The 19,393-nt window shown below is 34.7% G+C and overlaps 1 protein-coding gene across 1 annotated transcript; it reads right to left on the reverse strand.

The window, feature by feature from the left end:
• Positions 1-5,788: 5,788 nt before the first annotated feature.
• On the reverse strand, positions 5,789-11,680 carry LOC122042344 (alpha/beta hydrolase domain-containing protein 17C-like). Its single transcript, XM_042602399.1, has 5 exons — positions 11,277-11,680; positions 9,901-9,937; positions 9,541-9,777; positions 9,400-9,447; positions 5,789-6,475 (listed from the first exon to the last, which is right to left on the reverse strand). Exons 1-5 carry the CDS (start codon positions 11,576-11,578, stop codon positions 5,996-5,998), a joined length of 1,104 nt encoding a protein of 367 aa, XP_042458333.1. The 5' UTR covers positions 11,579-11,680; the 3' UTR covers positions 5,789-5,995.
• Between the last annotated feature and the right edge of the window lie 7,713 nt (positions 11,681-19,393).

Raw genomic sequence — 19,393 nt, forward strand, 5'->3', positions numbered from 1 at the left:
CATTTATGATTTGGGATAGGAGGATAGGTGTACTTCGATAGCATCCCGTCCACTCGGTCACTCATCAGGAGTAGTGACGGCAGAGTGCACGGTTGTCACAGCCCTACCCACTCGGTCTCACCGTTGTGTGTGAGATGGCTGACTGGAGTCAAGGATGACCATGTCATTGGCATCATATGCATTTATGCATTTACTGATTGTTTTTGCTGCACTTATATGCTGCATTTGGATGGATATATGCATATGTTTGACATGCATACAGGATTTATGATACTCTCGGTCTGACGACCTGACCATTCTGATAGGAGGCCCTGGTGAGTACAGTTCTCTTCAGCCCTTTCCTATTGTGCATTTCCAGCTTTTGTCTAGGAGACTGTACTCCATAGTTATTTCTATTTGTTATAGTTTACTATACATGTCAACTAGGTATCTGCTGAGTTGTTGAACTCACCCCCGTTGACACTATCTTTTTCAGGAACTAGCTTGTTTATGGAGTCGCTTGGAGTATCCTGCCTGTCAGTCCCCACGTCACATCAGAAGACATGTCTCCGTTTTTGTTTATTTGTATTTTGGTAGATGAATGTGTGTATTTGGCTTTGTGTTCCGGTTTTGTTTCTGGAGTGTTGTGTTGTTGTGTAGTGTAAGCCTAGCCGGCTAGCAGTCTTTGTTTATAGTTATATGTGTTGTCTATTGGATTTCCGCTATGTTTGGTTTTGTTACAACCGAGTGGGCTGTTAGATTTATATATAACTGCGTGGTTGTGTATATATTCCAGCCGCCTATGGCTGATGTATATTGTGTCTGTAGAAATGTTTCAGATTGTCACCCGTACAGGGGAGGTGCTGTCGAAATTTCTTCGGACAGGGACTTCCACGGGGCGTGACAGTTATATTTGCAAAGTCAACCATGTCATGAAAGAAAATGAGGAGAAAGCTTGAACGTTATCTCTCTATAGTGCGAGGTGGATTTATGGCACTGCATCATTGCTCTGAGGTGCAGGGTAAATTTATGTTACATCAATTAGGTAAACTAAGCCTATCATGAGACAATCTAAAGTTTTCCATAGGTTTATCTTGTTTCCAATTCTCATGATAATGAACATGAAAATCATAAAATTTAGTTACAACATGTTTCTTATCATGACATAAATAAATTCTATTAAATTGTGGTACCTTAGTTTTTTTACTTTAGAAGCTTCTCCAAAACTTAAGTTTCCTCCTTTATCCTAATTAAGTTCCTTTCCCTTAAAATTGATTCCGATAATGTCCTCGTTGTTTGCATGAAAAATACATTATGTGCTCCTTGTCCTTTTATACTAAGGGTCCAACTTCTATTGACTCTCCTTTTCCTTAAATGTCACTTAAGCTTTCATCTTGTTAATTTTAGACACTTACTATTATAATACCTTCTCACCACACTCAAAATATATGATGCGATCTTTATTTTTAACAATTGTTATATTTTCTAGGGTATAGTAGGGATGACACATGCTTCCTTCTCATTGACTTCGGATATTCATGGTTCTTTCGTTCCAGTGTTAATGGCATAAACTCCCCTTCAATCCATGAGGTAGAGGTTTCTTTACCTTCTATCATGGATGTTGAGCACCTGCTAACCTTTGAGTGCTCTTGTTCTTGAGTCAATGAACATCCCTCCTTGTGCTCGTCTTCATTTTGTGTTGAGGATAATCTTCATGGAACTTGACCAACTTACACCATAGATCACATGCATCCTTGTATTTACCTAATTTACACACAATTACATTAGACACTAAATTAGTTAAAATTTTGGTTACTATGTTGTTTGTCTTAGATTTTTGAGTTTGCCTCTCAATCTATTTCTTTTTCTTGAGGAGTTTGTCTTTGCTATCTATTGGAGTTTCCAATTCTTCCACTAGGATGAACCAATTGTTGATGTCCATCATTAAAAAAATTTTCACCCTTACCTTCCATTGAGAAAACCCTCCTAATCCGAAAGACGGTGAAAATCGAGTGTCATATCTAAAACCTTTTTCAAACTCCATTCAACTTATCTTCTTCCTCTAATATCACTTGTTAGGTATCAAAGGGATCAAAATCCCCCTTTTCTTCCTCTAGTTACTTTCAAGACCCTACTCTAATATCACTTGATAGGATTATTGATGTCGTTAGAAGGGGTGAATATCGATTCACTTCGATTGTGTTAGTCATTCATTGTGCTCATCTACAACTAGTTAAAATACCGTGGAAATAACAACAACAAATACAAACAACATACAAGCACAATAAATCATTTTTATATGATTCAAAATCCCTAATTCCTACTCCATGACCTATCTATCATCCTAGCAGTAGCATTACTATCATTTCTTTTTCTCGGATACCTTTCGAAGACGGACAAATTTCTTACAATCCCTATACTACAAGCAACAATAACTAAATAAAAAGGTAAAGATGAAAATGAAACACAATGTAAATAAACTATTTATACAAGAGATCTTTAATTTGCTTGCTTTTGGTTTCTTTGGATTTGCCCTTATAGGTCTGGAATGTAGTGTTGCACTTCCCCTCAAAACCTCCAAGAACCAGTGCCAGAATCATCCATGAAACCTTCCTTTTATAGGATTCCTATTGTGATTGGAAACTACCTAACACTCAACTGTTTATTACCATCAGTCGATTGTTCATCCAAAATTCAAATGTTGCTCCTATAGAATGACTCTTCAATCTTAGCATTGACCAAAATAGTCAACTGTTAGATCAACATTTGAGTTTTTGAATGAATTTAGAAACTCTCTATTCGCTCTAATAGTGTTATCTTGCTCATACTAGTAGTCAATTGATATATTATAAACCCTTTTAATTCTCCTCAAACCTCAAACTTGAGATTTTATAATTCATTAGTCAATTGCTAGTCTATAACAGTCAACTGATACTTTTGTTTCAGCTTTACAAAGGTTGAATCCTTTACTTAGCATGCAATCAACCTTGACCTACCGATAGGGTTGTAAACGAACCAAGCCGAGCTTTGGGGTGTTCAGACTTATTTGATAAGGTAACCGAGCCAAGCCGTGCCGAGCTTAAAATGAACCAAGATTTTGAAATAATTATTCAAGCTTAGCTTGATTTATTTTTTATGAGCTTGAGCTTGTTTGAAACTTGGCTTGAGTTTGGTTTGTTTAGATGTTATCGAGCTCTCAATTCAAGCTTAGCTTGAGTTTGGTTCAAGCTTGGTTCATTTAAATGTTATTGAGCTCTCAATTCAAGTTTATTTAATTGTTTGAAACTTTTAATTGTTTGATTGGTTATTAAGCTTGATAATTTAAACTTATTTGTTTATTTTATTTTATTATTTATTTAGCATATTAATAAGAGTTTTATTAATGAATATGGTCCGTGAACATTGTTCACGAACATTGTTCATGAATATTATTTACGAACGTTGTTCACGAACGTTAACAAGCTGAACACATATGTGTTCAAGCTTGTTTGTTTAGTTTAACGAGCTGTTCAAGCTTGTTTGTTTAATTGATCTTTTGTATATTGAACGAACATAAACAAGCTCTTACTAAGTCGAACGCCAAGTTTCTTCATAAACGTTTGGTTCATTTACAGCCCGCCCTATCTACCGAAACTTCCTTTGCATAACATCTGATCAATCTTAATATGTTGGAACTTCTCCATTGCCTAACATTCAGTCAACCTTGACTTATCGATATTTCTTCATTACCTAGCATTCGATCAGCCTTGGCCTACTGAGACTTCATCATTGCCTAACATCAGGTCAATCTTGACCTGTCAAAATTTTACCATTGCTAAGTGTCCAATCAGCCTTAATTGACTTGGACTTCCTATTTCATGCATAACATTCAGTCTTCCATGACTTGTTAGGACTATCACCATATGCCTAACATACTATCATCCATGACTGTTAAAACTTTCACAATTGCCAAGTATTCAGTCAAGTTTGACTCACTTGCACTTTACATCTTATGCCAAATATCTGACCCTCCATGACTCACTTGGACTTTGACTTTGCCAACTCAATGTTGGACTTCCAACTGCTAAATGTTCAATTAACTATGACTCACTTGGACTTTTCCACTATCAATTATCTGATCAACTTTAACCTACTTGAATTTTCACCCACTCATCAAGCATCAAAATCGATCTTGGTCAATGTTGACTCAAGGTCGATTGCACTAATAAATCTCTCCCTTTACTTGATATTTTACTTAACCGTCAAGCATATTAATTAATTATCAAGTATTCAGTCAACTTTGACTTACTTGATATTTTGTTCAACTAATAAATATATTGATCAAATATCAAAATTTAACTCGAGCTAGCTGGGTCAACGTGGACTAAAAAAATGATTACACCAATAATATACAAAGTAAGAGTTAGAAACACAAGGCTTATAGGATAGATATTGAGTAGTCAAGGAACTATCACAGTAAGAGAACAGGAAAAATAAATGAAAAAAAAAAATAACACTTCACACAAATCTAAAGTGTGCTAAAATATGAGGTGAGATGAGAGAGTTGTAGTCAATAGTGAATCATGCGAAGGTCGTGAGCTCCTTGTGAGCCAGAGATATCATCTTCTATTGGTTGCAAGTCCGATGAACTATCGATAAAATTTTAAGGCCACATAGAGACAAACTATTAGACCAAACATCCAAGGGGTTTTAGTATGTTAATAGAGTAGATGAGGAATTAATCCATTTTGACTAACGAGCGATCTATTTTCTAGACCAATTCATGCATTGTCTCAATGTTTGTCAATTCCTTAGTGGTCCACTAGGTTGCTCCTCAATCAATAAGCATATTCAGGGTATTAAACATGAACAAAGCAACACCCCTTGGGTAATCAACAAGTCGAGGACAAAGACACCCTTTAGAAATTTTACCATGCGAAAAAACTATGGTCCACCATCCATTGCCCGTCGACGTCTAATAATGTTGTCTCCTTGTCATCAATGTGAAGGAAAGATCTATGGAAGTGCAAAAGAACCAAACAAAAATGGAAATTTTAAGATAATACAAATTAGTGAGTCACATAAAAGTGGGTGGATCTTGTATTCTAGTGGAGGAAACATTATACATGGTCCTTGTGGCTTTGGCACATTTATGGAGCATTACATCTGATAAGGAATGACACATTTATTTTACAACTCAAGTGAGGTACGTAAGGCCTAAGCCAATAAGCCATTATTGCTCCGAAAGGCATTGATCGAGGTAGAACAATTAAGAGAAAATTATTGAGTGGTGCCCTTTATTTTCATTATTATTGATTGAAAGGACATTCTCTTTAAAAAAAAACTCTTAATTGAAAATATTTTTTTAGCATTGCTATAATAATTTTGATTGAAAATTTTAAAGTTGGAGCAGTTTTGGCCAACTATTACATAGCTTGAGCTAGATTTACTACAGTGTAGCTTTGGTTAAAATGTTCCAACTTAAGCAACTAGTAGGTTTGACTAAATTGTTTCACTTAAAGCAACTTTAGCTAAAACTTCAAGTGGCAAATGGTAAAACAAAGGCGATGCACTCGTTCTAGTGTTCGTTTTAGGATCAACACAGATAAGATAAATTTTGATGAATAAGTAAGAAAGTGGATGAGGATGTAGCATCACTGAATCTCACCCAAATGACACACCAACCATAAAACTAAAATGCTCCACCCTTTTTTATTATTATTATTATTTTGGACAGCAGAAGAATTACAACACCCAAACATTTATTTTTGCAGCAGATGTTTCTAAAATGAAAACTTTGGCACATGGATATTCATACAGAATCACAATGTTAAGCATGTCTACCATTCTCATGGAAGGATTTGATTTAACTATAGCTCATGTACTAAAACACTACATCAATTTTCTTCAGTCCCAGCTCTAGCTATTGTTCTGTGACAACTACAAATAAGCTACATGGTTGGTGAACACAAAGAAGCACAGATTAAATTTTTGATACAACAAAACCACATTTAAATTTTACAAACAGTTGAACTTATTAGCCAGCCCATACTCTGTCCAATCGGTCGACACTCTTCCGTCCCTTATCCAGCTGATCAGTATTCTTCTTAGACTTGTCCACATGATCCACACTTCTCCTGAACTTCTCCAACTGGTCAAATGAAGCCTTCAATTTGCCCATTTTATCCATGTTGCCACTTCTCCGATCCTTAGTTCTCATCTTATCTGTACTCAGCCTGTGCTTCTCCCTGAAATCAGAGCTCTTCCTCGAGGGTTCAAAGCAATCTGAGCTCTTCCTTGGTGGCTCAAACCTATCTGTACTTATTTGGGGGGTGCTTCTTTGGGAAGGTGATTTCTCCACGGTGGAAATAAATTTTTTGAGATGTTTGATGTAGTCAGGGAAAAGCTCTAGATCACAATGCTTCCCACCTTTGAGCCAAAGTGGCTCATACTTCTCCTTGCATAGTTCCCATAGTTTCTTGCCATGAGAGCAATCTACGACTTCATCTGATAGTCCCTATAGAAAGGATTACGCATGAAATTCACATGTACAATAATCATGCACAAGTGCACTACAACAGAAGAAACTGATACACCGCATGTGCAAGTAAAAGCAAGTAACAGGAAATAATTCCAGCTTTTGGGTAGGAAGGTTTCTAGTAAGGTTCCAATTCAATATATTTATATCAGTGCAAATGCAACTATCAAGTTGAATCTGCTTCGGGGCTACTTTCTTGAGTTTATGGTTTGCTTCAAGTATGCTCAGGAGTCAGGATGCCAAGTATGTGCAGAGACAGACAATACTCTTGTTTATATGGATGATACAGGACAGGTTAAGTTGACGTTTATTCCTTAAACTTACAATCTTAGGGAATGGAAGCCAAGTTATCTTTGTAGTCTCTACCGAAACAAAGAAAGGACAGAAGTGAACCAACTCTTGCAGGGTGAATTGACTCCACAAGAAATAAATAATATTATATAAAAGAAAAAATAGTATTATTTTCACCATTTAATTTATCCATTCTCTTTCTCACCTCCCATAATTTCCAAATCTCCTTCTGATTAAGGTTGTAAATGAGCCCAACTGTGGCGAGCTTGACTATCTTCAAGCTTATTCATTTATCTTATTGAACTTAAAAAAAACATGTTCAAGCTTGTTCATTAAATAAATTATCAAGGTTGAGTGGATCTTGAGCTTTTATCAAGCTCAAGTAGAAACAAGGTTGCCATATAATTTATGTGAAACATATATCTAAACTTTTATTGTTTTTCATTTTTAACATAGCATAGATAATTTGAAACTATAAAATTTATAATATTAAAAATAATAAACACAAGTTGTATCAAGGATAGATATATTATTATATTCTTTATATAGCAAAATTAAAAAAAAAACTAAAAATACAAGATCACATTCAAACCTTAGACAAGTTTATAATGATACTGGTAGACTAATGATTGAGGATGTTCATCTTTCTTAAATCGAACCACCATAAACAAACTTTTACCAAATCAAGTATCAAAGTTGTTAACAAGCATTCTACTCATTCACAATTCTTTTTCTCATATTACAAAATTACTAAATTTAGTAATATATTAGTGTAAATTTATTAGACTTTATTTCTATGTAATAAGGGGACTTTCCCTCCATGCTTTTAGGCTTACAATTACATATATTCAATCTCGATTTAGTTGCTAAATTAACTTAGATTCAATGAGTGATTTTTTACAATTATAAATATGATAGGTCATATTATTGATTGATTGAACCGATGTATTATCTGGAATTTTTATTTCATATAATTAATAATACAATTTCTCATACTTCTTGTAATTAATAATGTACTTAATGTTTCTAGTCTTTCAATTTTTAAAAGGAAATTTTTTTACCTAAAATAAATTGGCATTTGCCACAAAATATTTCAAACATTCTAAATATAAAATATAATTTCTCTTTTATGAAAGGCATTGCACCCACTTAAGAAAATTCCTAGCCCTGCCATGGAAAAGGATGTTTGTTAATATTCCTTTACTAAGGGAAATGAACTTCAAGGCTATCCAACTTATTGCCTTTCAATTTATATTCCTGTCCACCATCAGTCTATACAATATATTCTGCTAAGTGGCCCCCGGGGCTATGGTGCAGTGAAAGGGTGTCCCGTTGTTACCCAAGTACTCACGGTTTGATTCCAAGCTACGCCACATTTATAGGGATTTTTTTTTTTCAAATGGGACGCACAACTAATGGATGCTGGGTTTCTGTGCCTGCCGCGAGTGCTTCCGGTAACCTAATTAATTAATATATTTTGCTAAGTGACCTTAGTTGGTTATCATATGACACGTTCATAGAATCGAGCAAGGGTCGAATCCCGATAAAGCCTGAGGAATTACTCTCCCATGTGATGATTAACTTCGATTTCCTGATTTACTCACTCCCAATGATGTGGGGGTAGTCGGGGGAGGCACCAGGGTGACGAATTTCACCTTTTGTAGAAAATATTATGCTAAGTGCCCCCGGGATATTCTGCTAAGTTCCCTTGGGAATTGGGGCTTTGTGCGATAGTACGCGGACGGACGAGTTTCCCAAACAATGAGGGTTTGATTCCCATGCAACACAAATAAACGCCTACGACACGCGAATCACTCGTGGTGCTGGTCCATTCCTCGTGGCTCATCTGGGCGGTGGTCGGTGGAAAAATTTGATGAGGCCGAGCCGGTCACCTTCATGTGAATGAAATGTAGAAATATCTAGACACCCGGGCTTAAAATATATTCTGCTAAGCAATTGTTAATTTTCAATTATCATGCAATTAGCTGCTCATTATCGATGTGTGCATTAGTAAAATATACATTGGGTAAGCCTAAGGTATTACTCAGATCTATGAGTCTATGACAGGTAATCCTGATGGAAGAAAGAATAATCCATAATATACTTGTTAATGATATGACCAAATGTAAATTGATCACTTCCTTAGTAGCGAGTTCAAGAAAAGGAAGTGTCAGTGAGTGTTAATAATAGGAACATATAAACCGGTTCCTTTCCTAATATTTTTTGGACTAAGTGGTTAGTCAATCACCTTAATAATACTAAGCCCGCAGATCTAATTCACCTAATATTTTTTTCACTGTTTTACTTCAAGTTTTACAGAAAATAGTAGGGCACAACTGCCTGCTTCATTTCTCATGAATAGTACTCATGTGTAGTAACATAAACAGTTTAAAAATTAGATCAAAGAAAATCAGGAAATAACGATAGTACATGAATAGACTTTAAAGCATTAGTCACATGTGTTACCAGCCATATGGTACTGCTCTTAGAAGCATACTGTAAGCATCAAAGATGTAATATCATTTCTAACAAGGAAACAAGCTCTTGCACACAATCTAGTACAACACAATTAACACTGAAGGCAACAGAATCCAGTTGAGAAGAAAACTTACATGGATTATTAGTACAGGGCATTTGACCAAGGGAATTTTGTCAATATTCTGGAAATAAATGGTGATAGAAAGGATTCAGATAACTGAATTTGCCATAACACAAGTAAAAAGTAAGATAGTTACAGAACAGATAATTCTAACCTTATAGATGTCAAACCAATATGTACGCTTTACTGGATACATCACTCTTAAACCTGATAGTATAGCACTATGTAAAACAATAGCACGCAAACGAGGTAGTTGAGTGGCCAAATTGACAGTCGGTCCGCTTCCAACAGATTGGCCATATAATATAATCTCTTCCTCCTTAGTACCATATTGCTCTACAAGGCATTTATAAGCAGCCTCTATATCGGCGTAAGTGTTCTGTTCATTTGGCTGTGAAGTAAAAGAATATGTAAATTTGAAGTTGGTATACAGAATAGCAGCATCCTTATTTTTCTATGAATTTCTGACACGGGATAAATCCTAGCTGTCAATATATCAAGAATAGGTGCAAACCTTTCCAGTAGATTGCCCATATCCAGAATAATCATATCTGCACAAGTATAAAAAGCAGGTGAATTTCTCTAGTCAAAAAGAGAAAACAATGTGTAGCTTGGGTGGTAAATCTCATTCTATCAAACAAGATCACGAAGATGCTAAAATTAATTCACACAAAACCAACCATTTGCTTAGTAAATTTAGTTTAAGATCCTTTGAACCTTGAACAATCATAAACAAATGCCAAATAAATTGTATTATAACACAAAGAAACATGAACCTATTTACAAAGATTTCTCATTACTTCTGAGCAAACAATTCCAAATTGTTGAAGAAAGAAATAGTTATAAAATGACTACTAAACAAACTAATTCCAGTGCTTTTATCTCCATTTATTTTCACAGGATATTCACCCTTGAATGCAATAATGACTATAAATTTCTCTTTTTGATACTACTTGACGCCCAAAAAAAAAACTTATTTGGAAGCAGTTGCAAAGAGCATGCTACATGACAGCACAGAGGTGCATCAAACATAAAGTACTGATTCACAGTATGGAACTTCACAAGAATAGCTATAAGTACATACTTAAACAGAATCAAAGGACAAGACTAAAAGGATTCAGACTTCTAAAGTTTAGGTTATTAAACAAGATGTTAATAAAATTTAACAGATAACTATACACATAAATTTGTCAGCTGGTCACAAGATTAATATAAGAAACAGCCAAACAATATGTTCATGCATCAAAGATCTATGGTGTAATTGAGTAAGGCCTTTACATCATGAACTATTTATATTTAAAACCATCACACTGCTTAGTCAAACAATTAAACCTAAATCAAGTGCAAAATAGGATCCGAATCAGAATCTATGAGAACAAGTTTCAGAATCCAAGACAACAAGAAAAGAATGAATTTCATAACCAAAGTGATAAAAAAAATCAAAACCACTGTTTTAAAAATTTTGAGCCTCAAATGCAGTTTTGAATAAAATAATCCGAGATAAAGGCAATCGAGTGGCCTCTTTTAATTTTTTACACCCAAAAACCTAAAGTTAACTGAAAACGACCTTATATCTCAGAGTACACTCACAATTGTCCAATAATTGGTGACAGAAGCATTGCAAGTTGTACATGTCAAATCCACCAACAGATGTGAGGATTAGTAAAGCATTACGATTCTTAAGAGGAGTACAGAATCAAACACTAAACGATCTTTACCAGAAACTCCTAATTCAAAACCCAAAAATAATTCTAAGGCTATTTTGACTTTACTCGAACCAATTGACCGGCAAACCTTCTCCTCGTCAAGATCCGATATTAGGCATCAGCACGAAAAACAATACGAATCGATCGAAAGAGTTGAGCTGGGCAAGGGCAATGATGGTCGTACGCAAAGAGGTTTACGCGGAGGTGGATGCCGAGCTCGAGGAAGAGCTCGTACATCTGGCCGAGGTCGGCAGCGTTTCCGTGGGAGTAGAGGAGCGTGGAGCTCGCCATGGGATTCCGGACGTACACGGCAACGATCTGAGTTCCTCGGCGTGTGGGGAGGCGGAGCACCTCCACGTTCTCACGGTGGGGGAAGCGGCTCAACCTCAGCATCCCCGTCGTGGGGTCCGTCACCATCTCATACGACGGCGGCGAAGGCGGAAAGAAGGCCAGCTTCGCGGCCACCGACGACGCCACGCCGCCCATCGCTCTTACTTCTTCTTCACCCTTCCCTTCCGCCGGATCCCTTTACAGTGAAAAGCAGTGACAAATACCAAAAAACAAAGTGAACAAGGAAAGTCGATCTTAAAATACAACTTAAAACTAATTTATAGGAGAAAAGTGTTCACAATTTGATTTATCAATTAGCTAAATTTGTGATTTTTAATATTTTTAAATCCACTCGCAAACTAATGTGAATATACTAAAGAAAATAAAAAAAGCAATGTTTTTAATGTTTTTTTATATCGCCAATCAAATTAGTGTACGTTATTAAAATGCTATTTCATTTAATTTGATGCTACAATATTCTTAAATGAAATACATTTTTAATAAATTTTAAAAGAGGAATATTTTTTTTTAATAATATAGATAAAAAGGAACTCTTTTAATTTTTCTGTCTAATTTATTTTGAAATTTTTTTTATTCAATACATGCATTTCTTAAATTTACTATAAATTGTTGTTTGTGCCCCTTAAAATTAAAATTTTAAGGCGGAGTAAATTTTTATAATGTAATTTTAGTCGTAAAAAAGTATTATACGGTAGGATGCTATTTAATAATTTTTAAACGAAGAATATTTTTTTCAGATACTTTTAATTTTCTCTCTTTAATAATATGGTATATATACCCTAATTTGTAGAGCCGTCAATTTGGGTTAGGCCAGTTGGGTTGGCCCGCCCCGCCAAACCAATTAAACGGGTTGGGTTAGAATTTTATCAACCCAAGTCCGCCGTGGGTCGACCCGCCTAGGCCCGCGACCCGCGTGGGCAGTTTATATCAGTAGTCAATGCTGCAACTGCGAGAGTACCAGGGGTTAAATTATATCATTTCATTATCTTCTTCGTTGAGAGGAATACTAATTAGAAAAAGCTCATACTTGTGAAGTTGAGTGTGATAGAAAAAAGTTACAGAAATATATATATGCACACAAAGTCGATTATTCTTAAAAGTAGATGACCTTCTTATTTGATTCGTTTATAGGATAAATCTGAAACATATATTATGCATAATGAAGAGCTTTGTGTGTGTACCCAAACTATATGATCTTCTTAAAAGTAGATGACCTTCTTATTTGATTTGTTTACACATGCACAATCAGGGTACCACTGATCTAAATTGCTCGACGCACAGCCAGGAGTCCTAATTACTATTCCTCTTCGTTGCATAATTTTAGAGCAGTTTATTATCTTTCTTTGTTATAATTTTAAAATAAAAATAATACTTTTGACCAACATAAGTACTTGTTTATGTCCATTTATATTTAAAATACTTGTTTATGAATACATTTGATTGATAAAATATTTCCGAAGTAAAACATTGAAGATATGAACCCTTTTTTTTAAAATTTTTTTAAAAAAATTGATAGGTCCGCGGGTTGGCCCGCCAAACACGTGACCCGTCTTGGATTGGGTTGGGTTGGAAATTTCCCAACCCGTCAAGTTGACGGCCCACCCCGCTCCGACCCGCCAAATGGTGGGCCCGCTACGGGCCGACCCGCCCCATCATGGGTTGACCCGTTTGACAGCTCTACTAATTTGTGACTCCCCTAAAATAAGGAAAATTTCAGTTGAGTCAAGAAGGTTTCAATAAATGTGCCAATCGGGTTCGAGGACTCTTTAATAATATGGTATATATATCCTAATTTGTGACTCCCCTAAAATAAGGAAAATTTCAGTTGAGTCAAGAAGGTTTCAATAAATGTGCCAATCGGGTTCGAGGCTCCACCAAAGTATTTATTAATATCACTTGCCATAATGAATTCTTTTTACATGACCGATGATTTGGCACGGGCCACAAAAAGTGAGTCTAATTATTGAAATATGTAATACATCTAACCTTGTGGAAGAAAATAAATTATTAGTTCTCTGGATATTGTGTGGTAGTTTGGCTCTTTAAATGATTAAACGTATATTTAAGAATTGAATTAGTATTGTAGGAATTTTTTTTATTAAGATGATAACTTTAAGAATATTGATATTTTGGATGAGTTTCCATAAATATTTTCTGATTTATTTTAGTGATCAATGTGAAATTTTTATGTGACCGGACTTGTTACCTCCATGATTAGTCGATTAAAAAATATTGGATATCTAAAAATATTAGATACTTGAATTACTGAAAAAAAGAACAAACTCCCTAGATAAGAAGGTTCAAATCTCACTCGTGGCACATTATATTTAAGGAATTTGAAAAACTTATGCAACTTAATTATCAGGACTTCCTGATTTATCCTAGTGGTAGGTGAAAAACTTATGTAAAGTTAGATCGGTCACTTTTAGGATTTGTCGTATTGTAAGAGTTGAACACCTTGATTACCAAAAAAAATTTATAATGAGCATTTTACTTAACCGCATAAGGAAGTTCTATTGTTGTCAATTTATACTATTGGATTTAGATTTGAAGATATTATATTGATTTTAGAGATTGATGGACCTATAAAATTTTGAATCACTTTAAATGAAACCTCCTTAATTTATCCATGTCCTCTATCTGAATTTAATTCAATAGCATAAATTAAAAGTAGTAAAATTTTAACTTAGATTAAAAAAAAAATTATCACAAATTTATTATAAGCCTTGATCCATTTCAATAATTTTAGAGGCTCTAGGCAGAAAAAAATATTTATGACCTTAATATCTTTTTTAAAATAGTAATTATTTAAAAATATTTTTATATAAAATATCATTAAAGATATTTAATTTTATTAGTAAAATTTAAAATGACAACTGGATGCATTATAAAAGATTATTTTTGATAGGAATTCATATCCTATATTATGGGAAATCGGATAAAAGATAAGAGTGAGAATATAGGATTATCACTTTGAGTAGACCGACTTTAAATAATCAATTGAAATTGATTAACCAACTCTTTAAATAGGCACATAGGATACCTTTTCAAAAGAAAAGTCTAACAAACTGTTCTAACAGATAAGAGAAAAAAAAAAAAGTCTAATAACATATCTAAAAGGAAAATTAAATATAAACTTATCCTAACAAGAGAAGAAATAAAAATAAAATAATTAAATATAAACTTATCCTAACAAGAGAAGAAATAAAAATAAAATAATTAAATATAAACTTATCCTAACAAAAGAAGAAATAAAGATAATATTTTAAAGGAGTTATTTGAATATGTCTATTTGGGAATACTATCATTTTACCAACATTCAAAACAACTTTGTCCTTAAGGTTGATTTTTTTTTTTTTCTTTTGATGATTTGCATAAAATATTTTCTTATTGTGCACCAATTGGAATCTCCTTTTGATGAAGATAAATGACCTTTTATGATTCTTTCTTAAGTTTGAAAAAAAATCTTTGATAATGAAGTGTATTGTTTTAGGTCTTCATTGAAGGTTTATGATCATGTCAATACTTTCTTTTCCTTCGCTTAGTCTTGCGTCGGGTTCTTATCAAGTTATAATGATTTCTTGGATGTTGTTGGAGAGGAAAAGGCATTATTGCTTTGTTCACTTGAATGATGGAAGTAAAGATTGGTGTAAATGCAATGACTTCAAAGTTTAGCTCCTCATGTACATTGTCTTTGTAACTATCTTACATTGTCTCTGTAACTATGTTGTTGTTGTTTAATGAATCTTTTTACCTTTATTGTTTGGGGAGGTTGTATCCCTTCTAAGGTATGAATTGATCTTGTATTTCATTGACATTTTCTTGTATTTCTTCTTCATTGATACCATCTTTTTTTTCCTTTGAATCTTCTATTGGTTCATCCATTAATATTTTCTTTTGTGTCCATGACTTCAATGACACTTCTTATTTCTTCACACTTTCTCATTGATTTTCTCTTATGGTAATCAGTGCAAAGGACAATGCAACTTTTATAGTGAGGATAGTACATCTTCACCTCTTTTTGAATGTTAAGATGAAATCCTTTAATAAACATATTCAATAAATTTTATTCTGATTAATCATGAGTTTGGTTAAATAGTCCATATTGTGCTATCATTGTGGTGTAATGAATTTTGGATAATTCCTCAACTGAAATATCATACTTTTGAGATGTGAAACGAGTAAGAAGACCATCTACAAACTCCTCCCATGTTGCAAATCCATGATATGAGATAAATAATTGATACCATCTGAGAGCCTCTCCATCCAGATACAAAGAAGTTTTTTCCACTTTTGAATCATTTGAGGTGTTATGTAGAAGAAAATAATACGAAGAAGCTATTTCCACTTTTGAATCATTTGATGTGTTATGTGTAGGATCATTGCGCTAGAGGAGGGTAAATAGCGCTCGTGTCTTTCACGTTCGTTTAAAAACAATTGAGTAAAATGCAGTGGAACATGCTAAGATTTATTTGGTTCGGAGCTTGTGGTGACTTCTACTCTAAGGCTCGCACGCGAAAGTGCTTTCGATGGGTAAATACTAATCAATCGGAAAGAGTACAAGTACAGTCTTAAATGATTACAAGTAATTTGAAAATTAAAGAATATCGACAACTTTGTAGGATGAAATCTTCAGTAGAATCGTCGTCGGAGTTTTTAGGCCTCGTAGAGGCTTTATCGGAGCAACGCACAGAAGCGGAAGTTGCTTAGAATGTTGTGTTTTAGCCTCTAGTCGAATGCTTCTTTTATAGCTATTTCGTGTGCCTGGATCCCTTTCAAGCCTCTGGACCATGACGTAGGCTCGTCCAAACAGTGTGCTCCAACTTAGCGATGAGATAGACTTTGGCATTCCGGGTGCCAAGACCAGGTCCGGGCGCCTAGACTCCGGGCGATTGGATCCCCTCCGGGCACCCAGAGACCAGCTTTATCCAGCCCATCATTTTCTACAAAATAAAGTTAGTCCAAACAATAAACAATATATAATATGAATTTGACAGCCTCTGACTGTTCGGTCATGACTTTGAGTTTCGCTGAAACTCTATGTCAGACTGATGCCTACTGTCCCTCTGCGGGGAATGTGTCCTCACCTACTCCTCTCAGGAGAAATTACCTCTTACCAGACAGGTCCTTCAGATCGTCTGGACTTTTGCTCAGCGTCCAAGACTTCAGGTCTTCATGCTGAACACTCGCTCCACGACCCGTCCAGTTTTCCACCTGGTCCGCGACTACCAGGATTTTCACTTAGAATCCCCAACTCCAGGATTACACCCAAAGTGCTTGATCCGCCAAGACTTTATTACTTACCTCCCTCTAGGACATAGGGTTACTTTCTCTAGGATTTTTCACATGTCTAGAATCCACTAGGACTTTTGCCTAAGAACACTTAGGACTTTCCTGCAAGTTCAATCACACTTGTCAGACAACAAGTAACCTTAACTTTGGACCCTTTGTCATAATCAAAACTTAAATTCGATGGTTTGGTACACCCTGCACCAATATTATGTAGGAGAAAATATCTTTCTGCTTTAGAAATATATCTGATAGGATCTCTACTTTGGCAATAAGGAAATTCATCTTCATAAAATCTCCAATTTGTCATAATATGAAATTAATCGTAATGTTATCCATGTTGATAGAAACTTGTGTCCTATCTGATGAGAAATTCGAAAATATATGAGAACAAGAAGATAGGATAATCACTTTGAGAGGTTGCCTCCAATAATCAAACGAAATTGATTAACTAATTATACTATATGTCTGTAAAGGTTACATAACATCTCTTTAAATATAAGGATACCTATTCAAGAGGAAAAAATTCTAACAAACTATTCTAATAGAAAAGAGAAAAATCTAATAACTTTTCTAAAAGGAAAATTAAATATAAACTTATCTTTAAAAAAAAAATAATGATAATGCTTTAATTCGAATATGTCTATTTAGAAATTGTATCAATTTTTACAATGGGAAGTTTTAACCATTAGGTCACGTAATAACAATTTGACTGTTGTACTAAGGCTCACTTCTTTCTTAGTAAAATTTAAAAAATAAAAATCTTTTCTACTAATATTTAGTGCATAATTTATTAAAAATAATATATTTATCTAATAATTTTTAATTAATTAAATAAAGTTAAATTTGGCAAATAAAATTCTAAAAATACTAGTTAAATTTGGTAATGAATGATAAATTATTATAATACTTTTAGTATACATTTTAATTACTATTTTAAAAAAATTTTATTGATCAATTTTAACTTCAATGAAGGAGAGTCTTGGCACAATAGTAAAGTTACTGTCAAGTGACCTAAAGGTCACAAGTTTAAGTCACAGAAATAACCTCTTGTAAAGAAGGGTAAGACTTACACCCTTCCCGAGATTATTGATGCAATCAACCTCTGGTCAATGTTGATCAAATTGACTAAGCTCAAGTTGAGTTTCGATATTTAATCAATATGTTAGTTGGTCGAGTGAGACATTAAGTAGATCAAAGTTGGTCGGATATATACTTGACAGTCAATCAATATGTTAAGTTGGTTGCGTAAAAAAGTCAAGTAGATCAAAGTTAACCTCATACTTAACAAGATATGGCAAGTCCAAGTGGGTCATGGGTGATCGGACGCTTGACGATCGAAAGTCCAACATAGAGTTGGCACGAGATGTAAAGTCCAAGTGGGGTATAGGTGACTGGACACTTGGCGATCAAAAGTCCAACAAGAAATTGACATGAGAAAGGAAGTCCAAGTGAGTAGTGAAGGACCGGATGTTTCGTGATGAAGGAAATTCCGATAGATCAAGGTTAATCGGATGCTAGGCAACAAGGAAGTCTAGCAGGTCAAAGTTGATTAGATGCTAGGCAACAAGAAGTCTGACAGGCAAGGTTGACTAATGTTGAGCAAAGGAAGCCCTAGTAAATTGAGGTTAACCGGATACTAGGCAAGATGAGAATTCAACCTTAGGAAGGCTAAAATATGAGTATTAGTTGATTGATTGGTTGAATCAATCAATCAATGGACTCTAAACCTCGAAATTGGGGTTTTAGGTGTTTGTAGGGTTTGCTATAGTAATTAGAATACTTCTATAGTAACTAGAGTACGTTGCAGATTATAAACCCTCAAAAATTAGGGTTTGCTATAGTAATTAAGAATTTGCTATAGCAACTTCCAGGTTTGTTATAATAGTCGAGTTTAGGGTTTGTTACTATAGTATTTTTACTATAGTAGTAGTCAATTATTGGGTTCAAGCAATCGACTGATGGTACTTAAATAGCGAACAGAACATTGTGAAATCAATCATTCAGTTTGACTAGAGGCTACCAATTGATTGCTATAATTCAGCAATCAACTTATAGTAGTCAAAATTGTAGGATCATAATGAACGAGAGAGGGAGAGGTGGTGAATCTTATTTTAAACTTTTTTAAATTTTAAAAACACTTATCGGAAATCTAAGTACGTAGCGAAAAAAGTAAGAAAAGTAGAGTAGAAAATAAGTACGTGAGTTGGTTTTACTTAGTTCGAAGTCTTTGACGACTCCAACTCCAATGCCCATGATCCCTTTGTTGGTGCAGCGGAGGCCGGCAAGAGGGGGGTGAATTGCCTACACAAATTAAAACTACCCTCCTCAAATTTTTCAACTTGAAAGTACAATAGTAATAGTAATAAAATAATTAAAGCAATAAAACAAAACAGAAAGACAGAGAAGATTGGGAGTTAACCTGGTTACAACCAAGAAGGTTGTTAATCCAGGGCGATGAAAAACGTACAGTGGAAAAATCTCCTTCTCTGAAGGCGGAAAAACCTTTTACAGTCTTACGGCTCAGAACGATTGCTAGGAATTGATTACAGAGTTGATGGAACAGTTGATGTCTAATTCCTAGTTCCAGAGGCCTTTATATAGCCTCTGGAAATCCTATCTCGGATGTCCGAGGCGCCTCCAATAGGGGTCCAAGGCGCC

Source organism: Zingiber officinale, chromosome 2A (genome assembly GCF_018446385.1).
Source record: "Zingiber officinale cultivar Zhangliang chromosome 2A, Zo_v1.1, whole genome shotgun sequence".
Taxonomy (NCBI): Eukaryota; Viridiplantae; Streptophyta; class Magnoliopsida; order Zingiberales; family Zingiberaceae; genus Zingiber; species Zingiber officinale.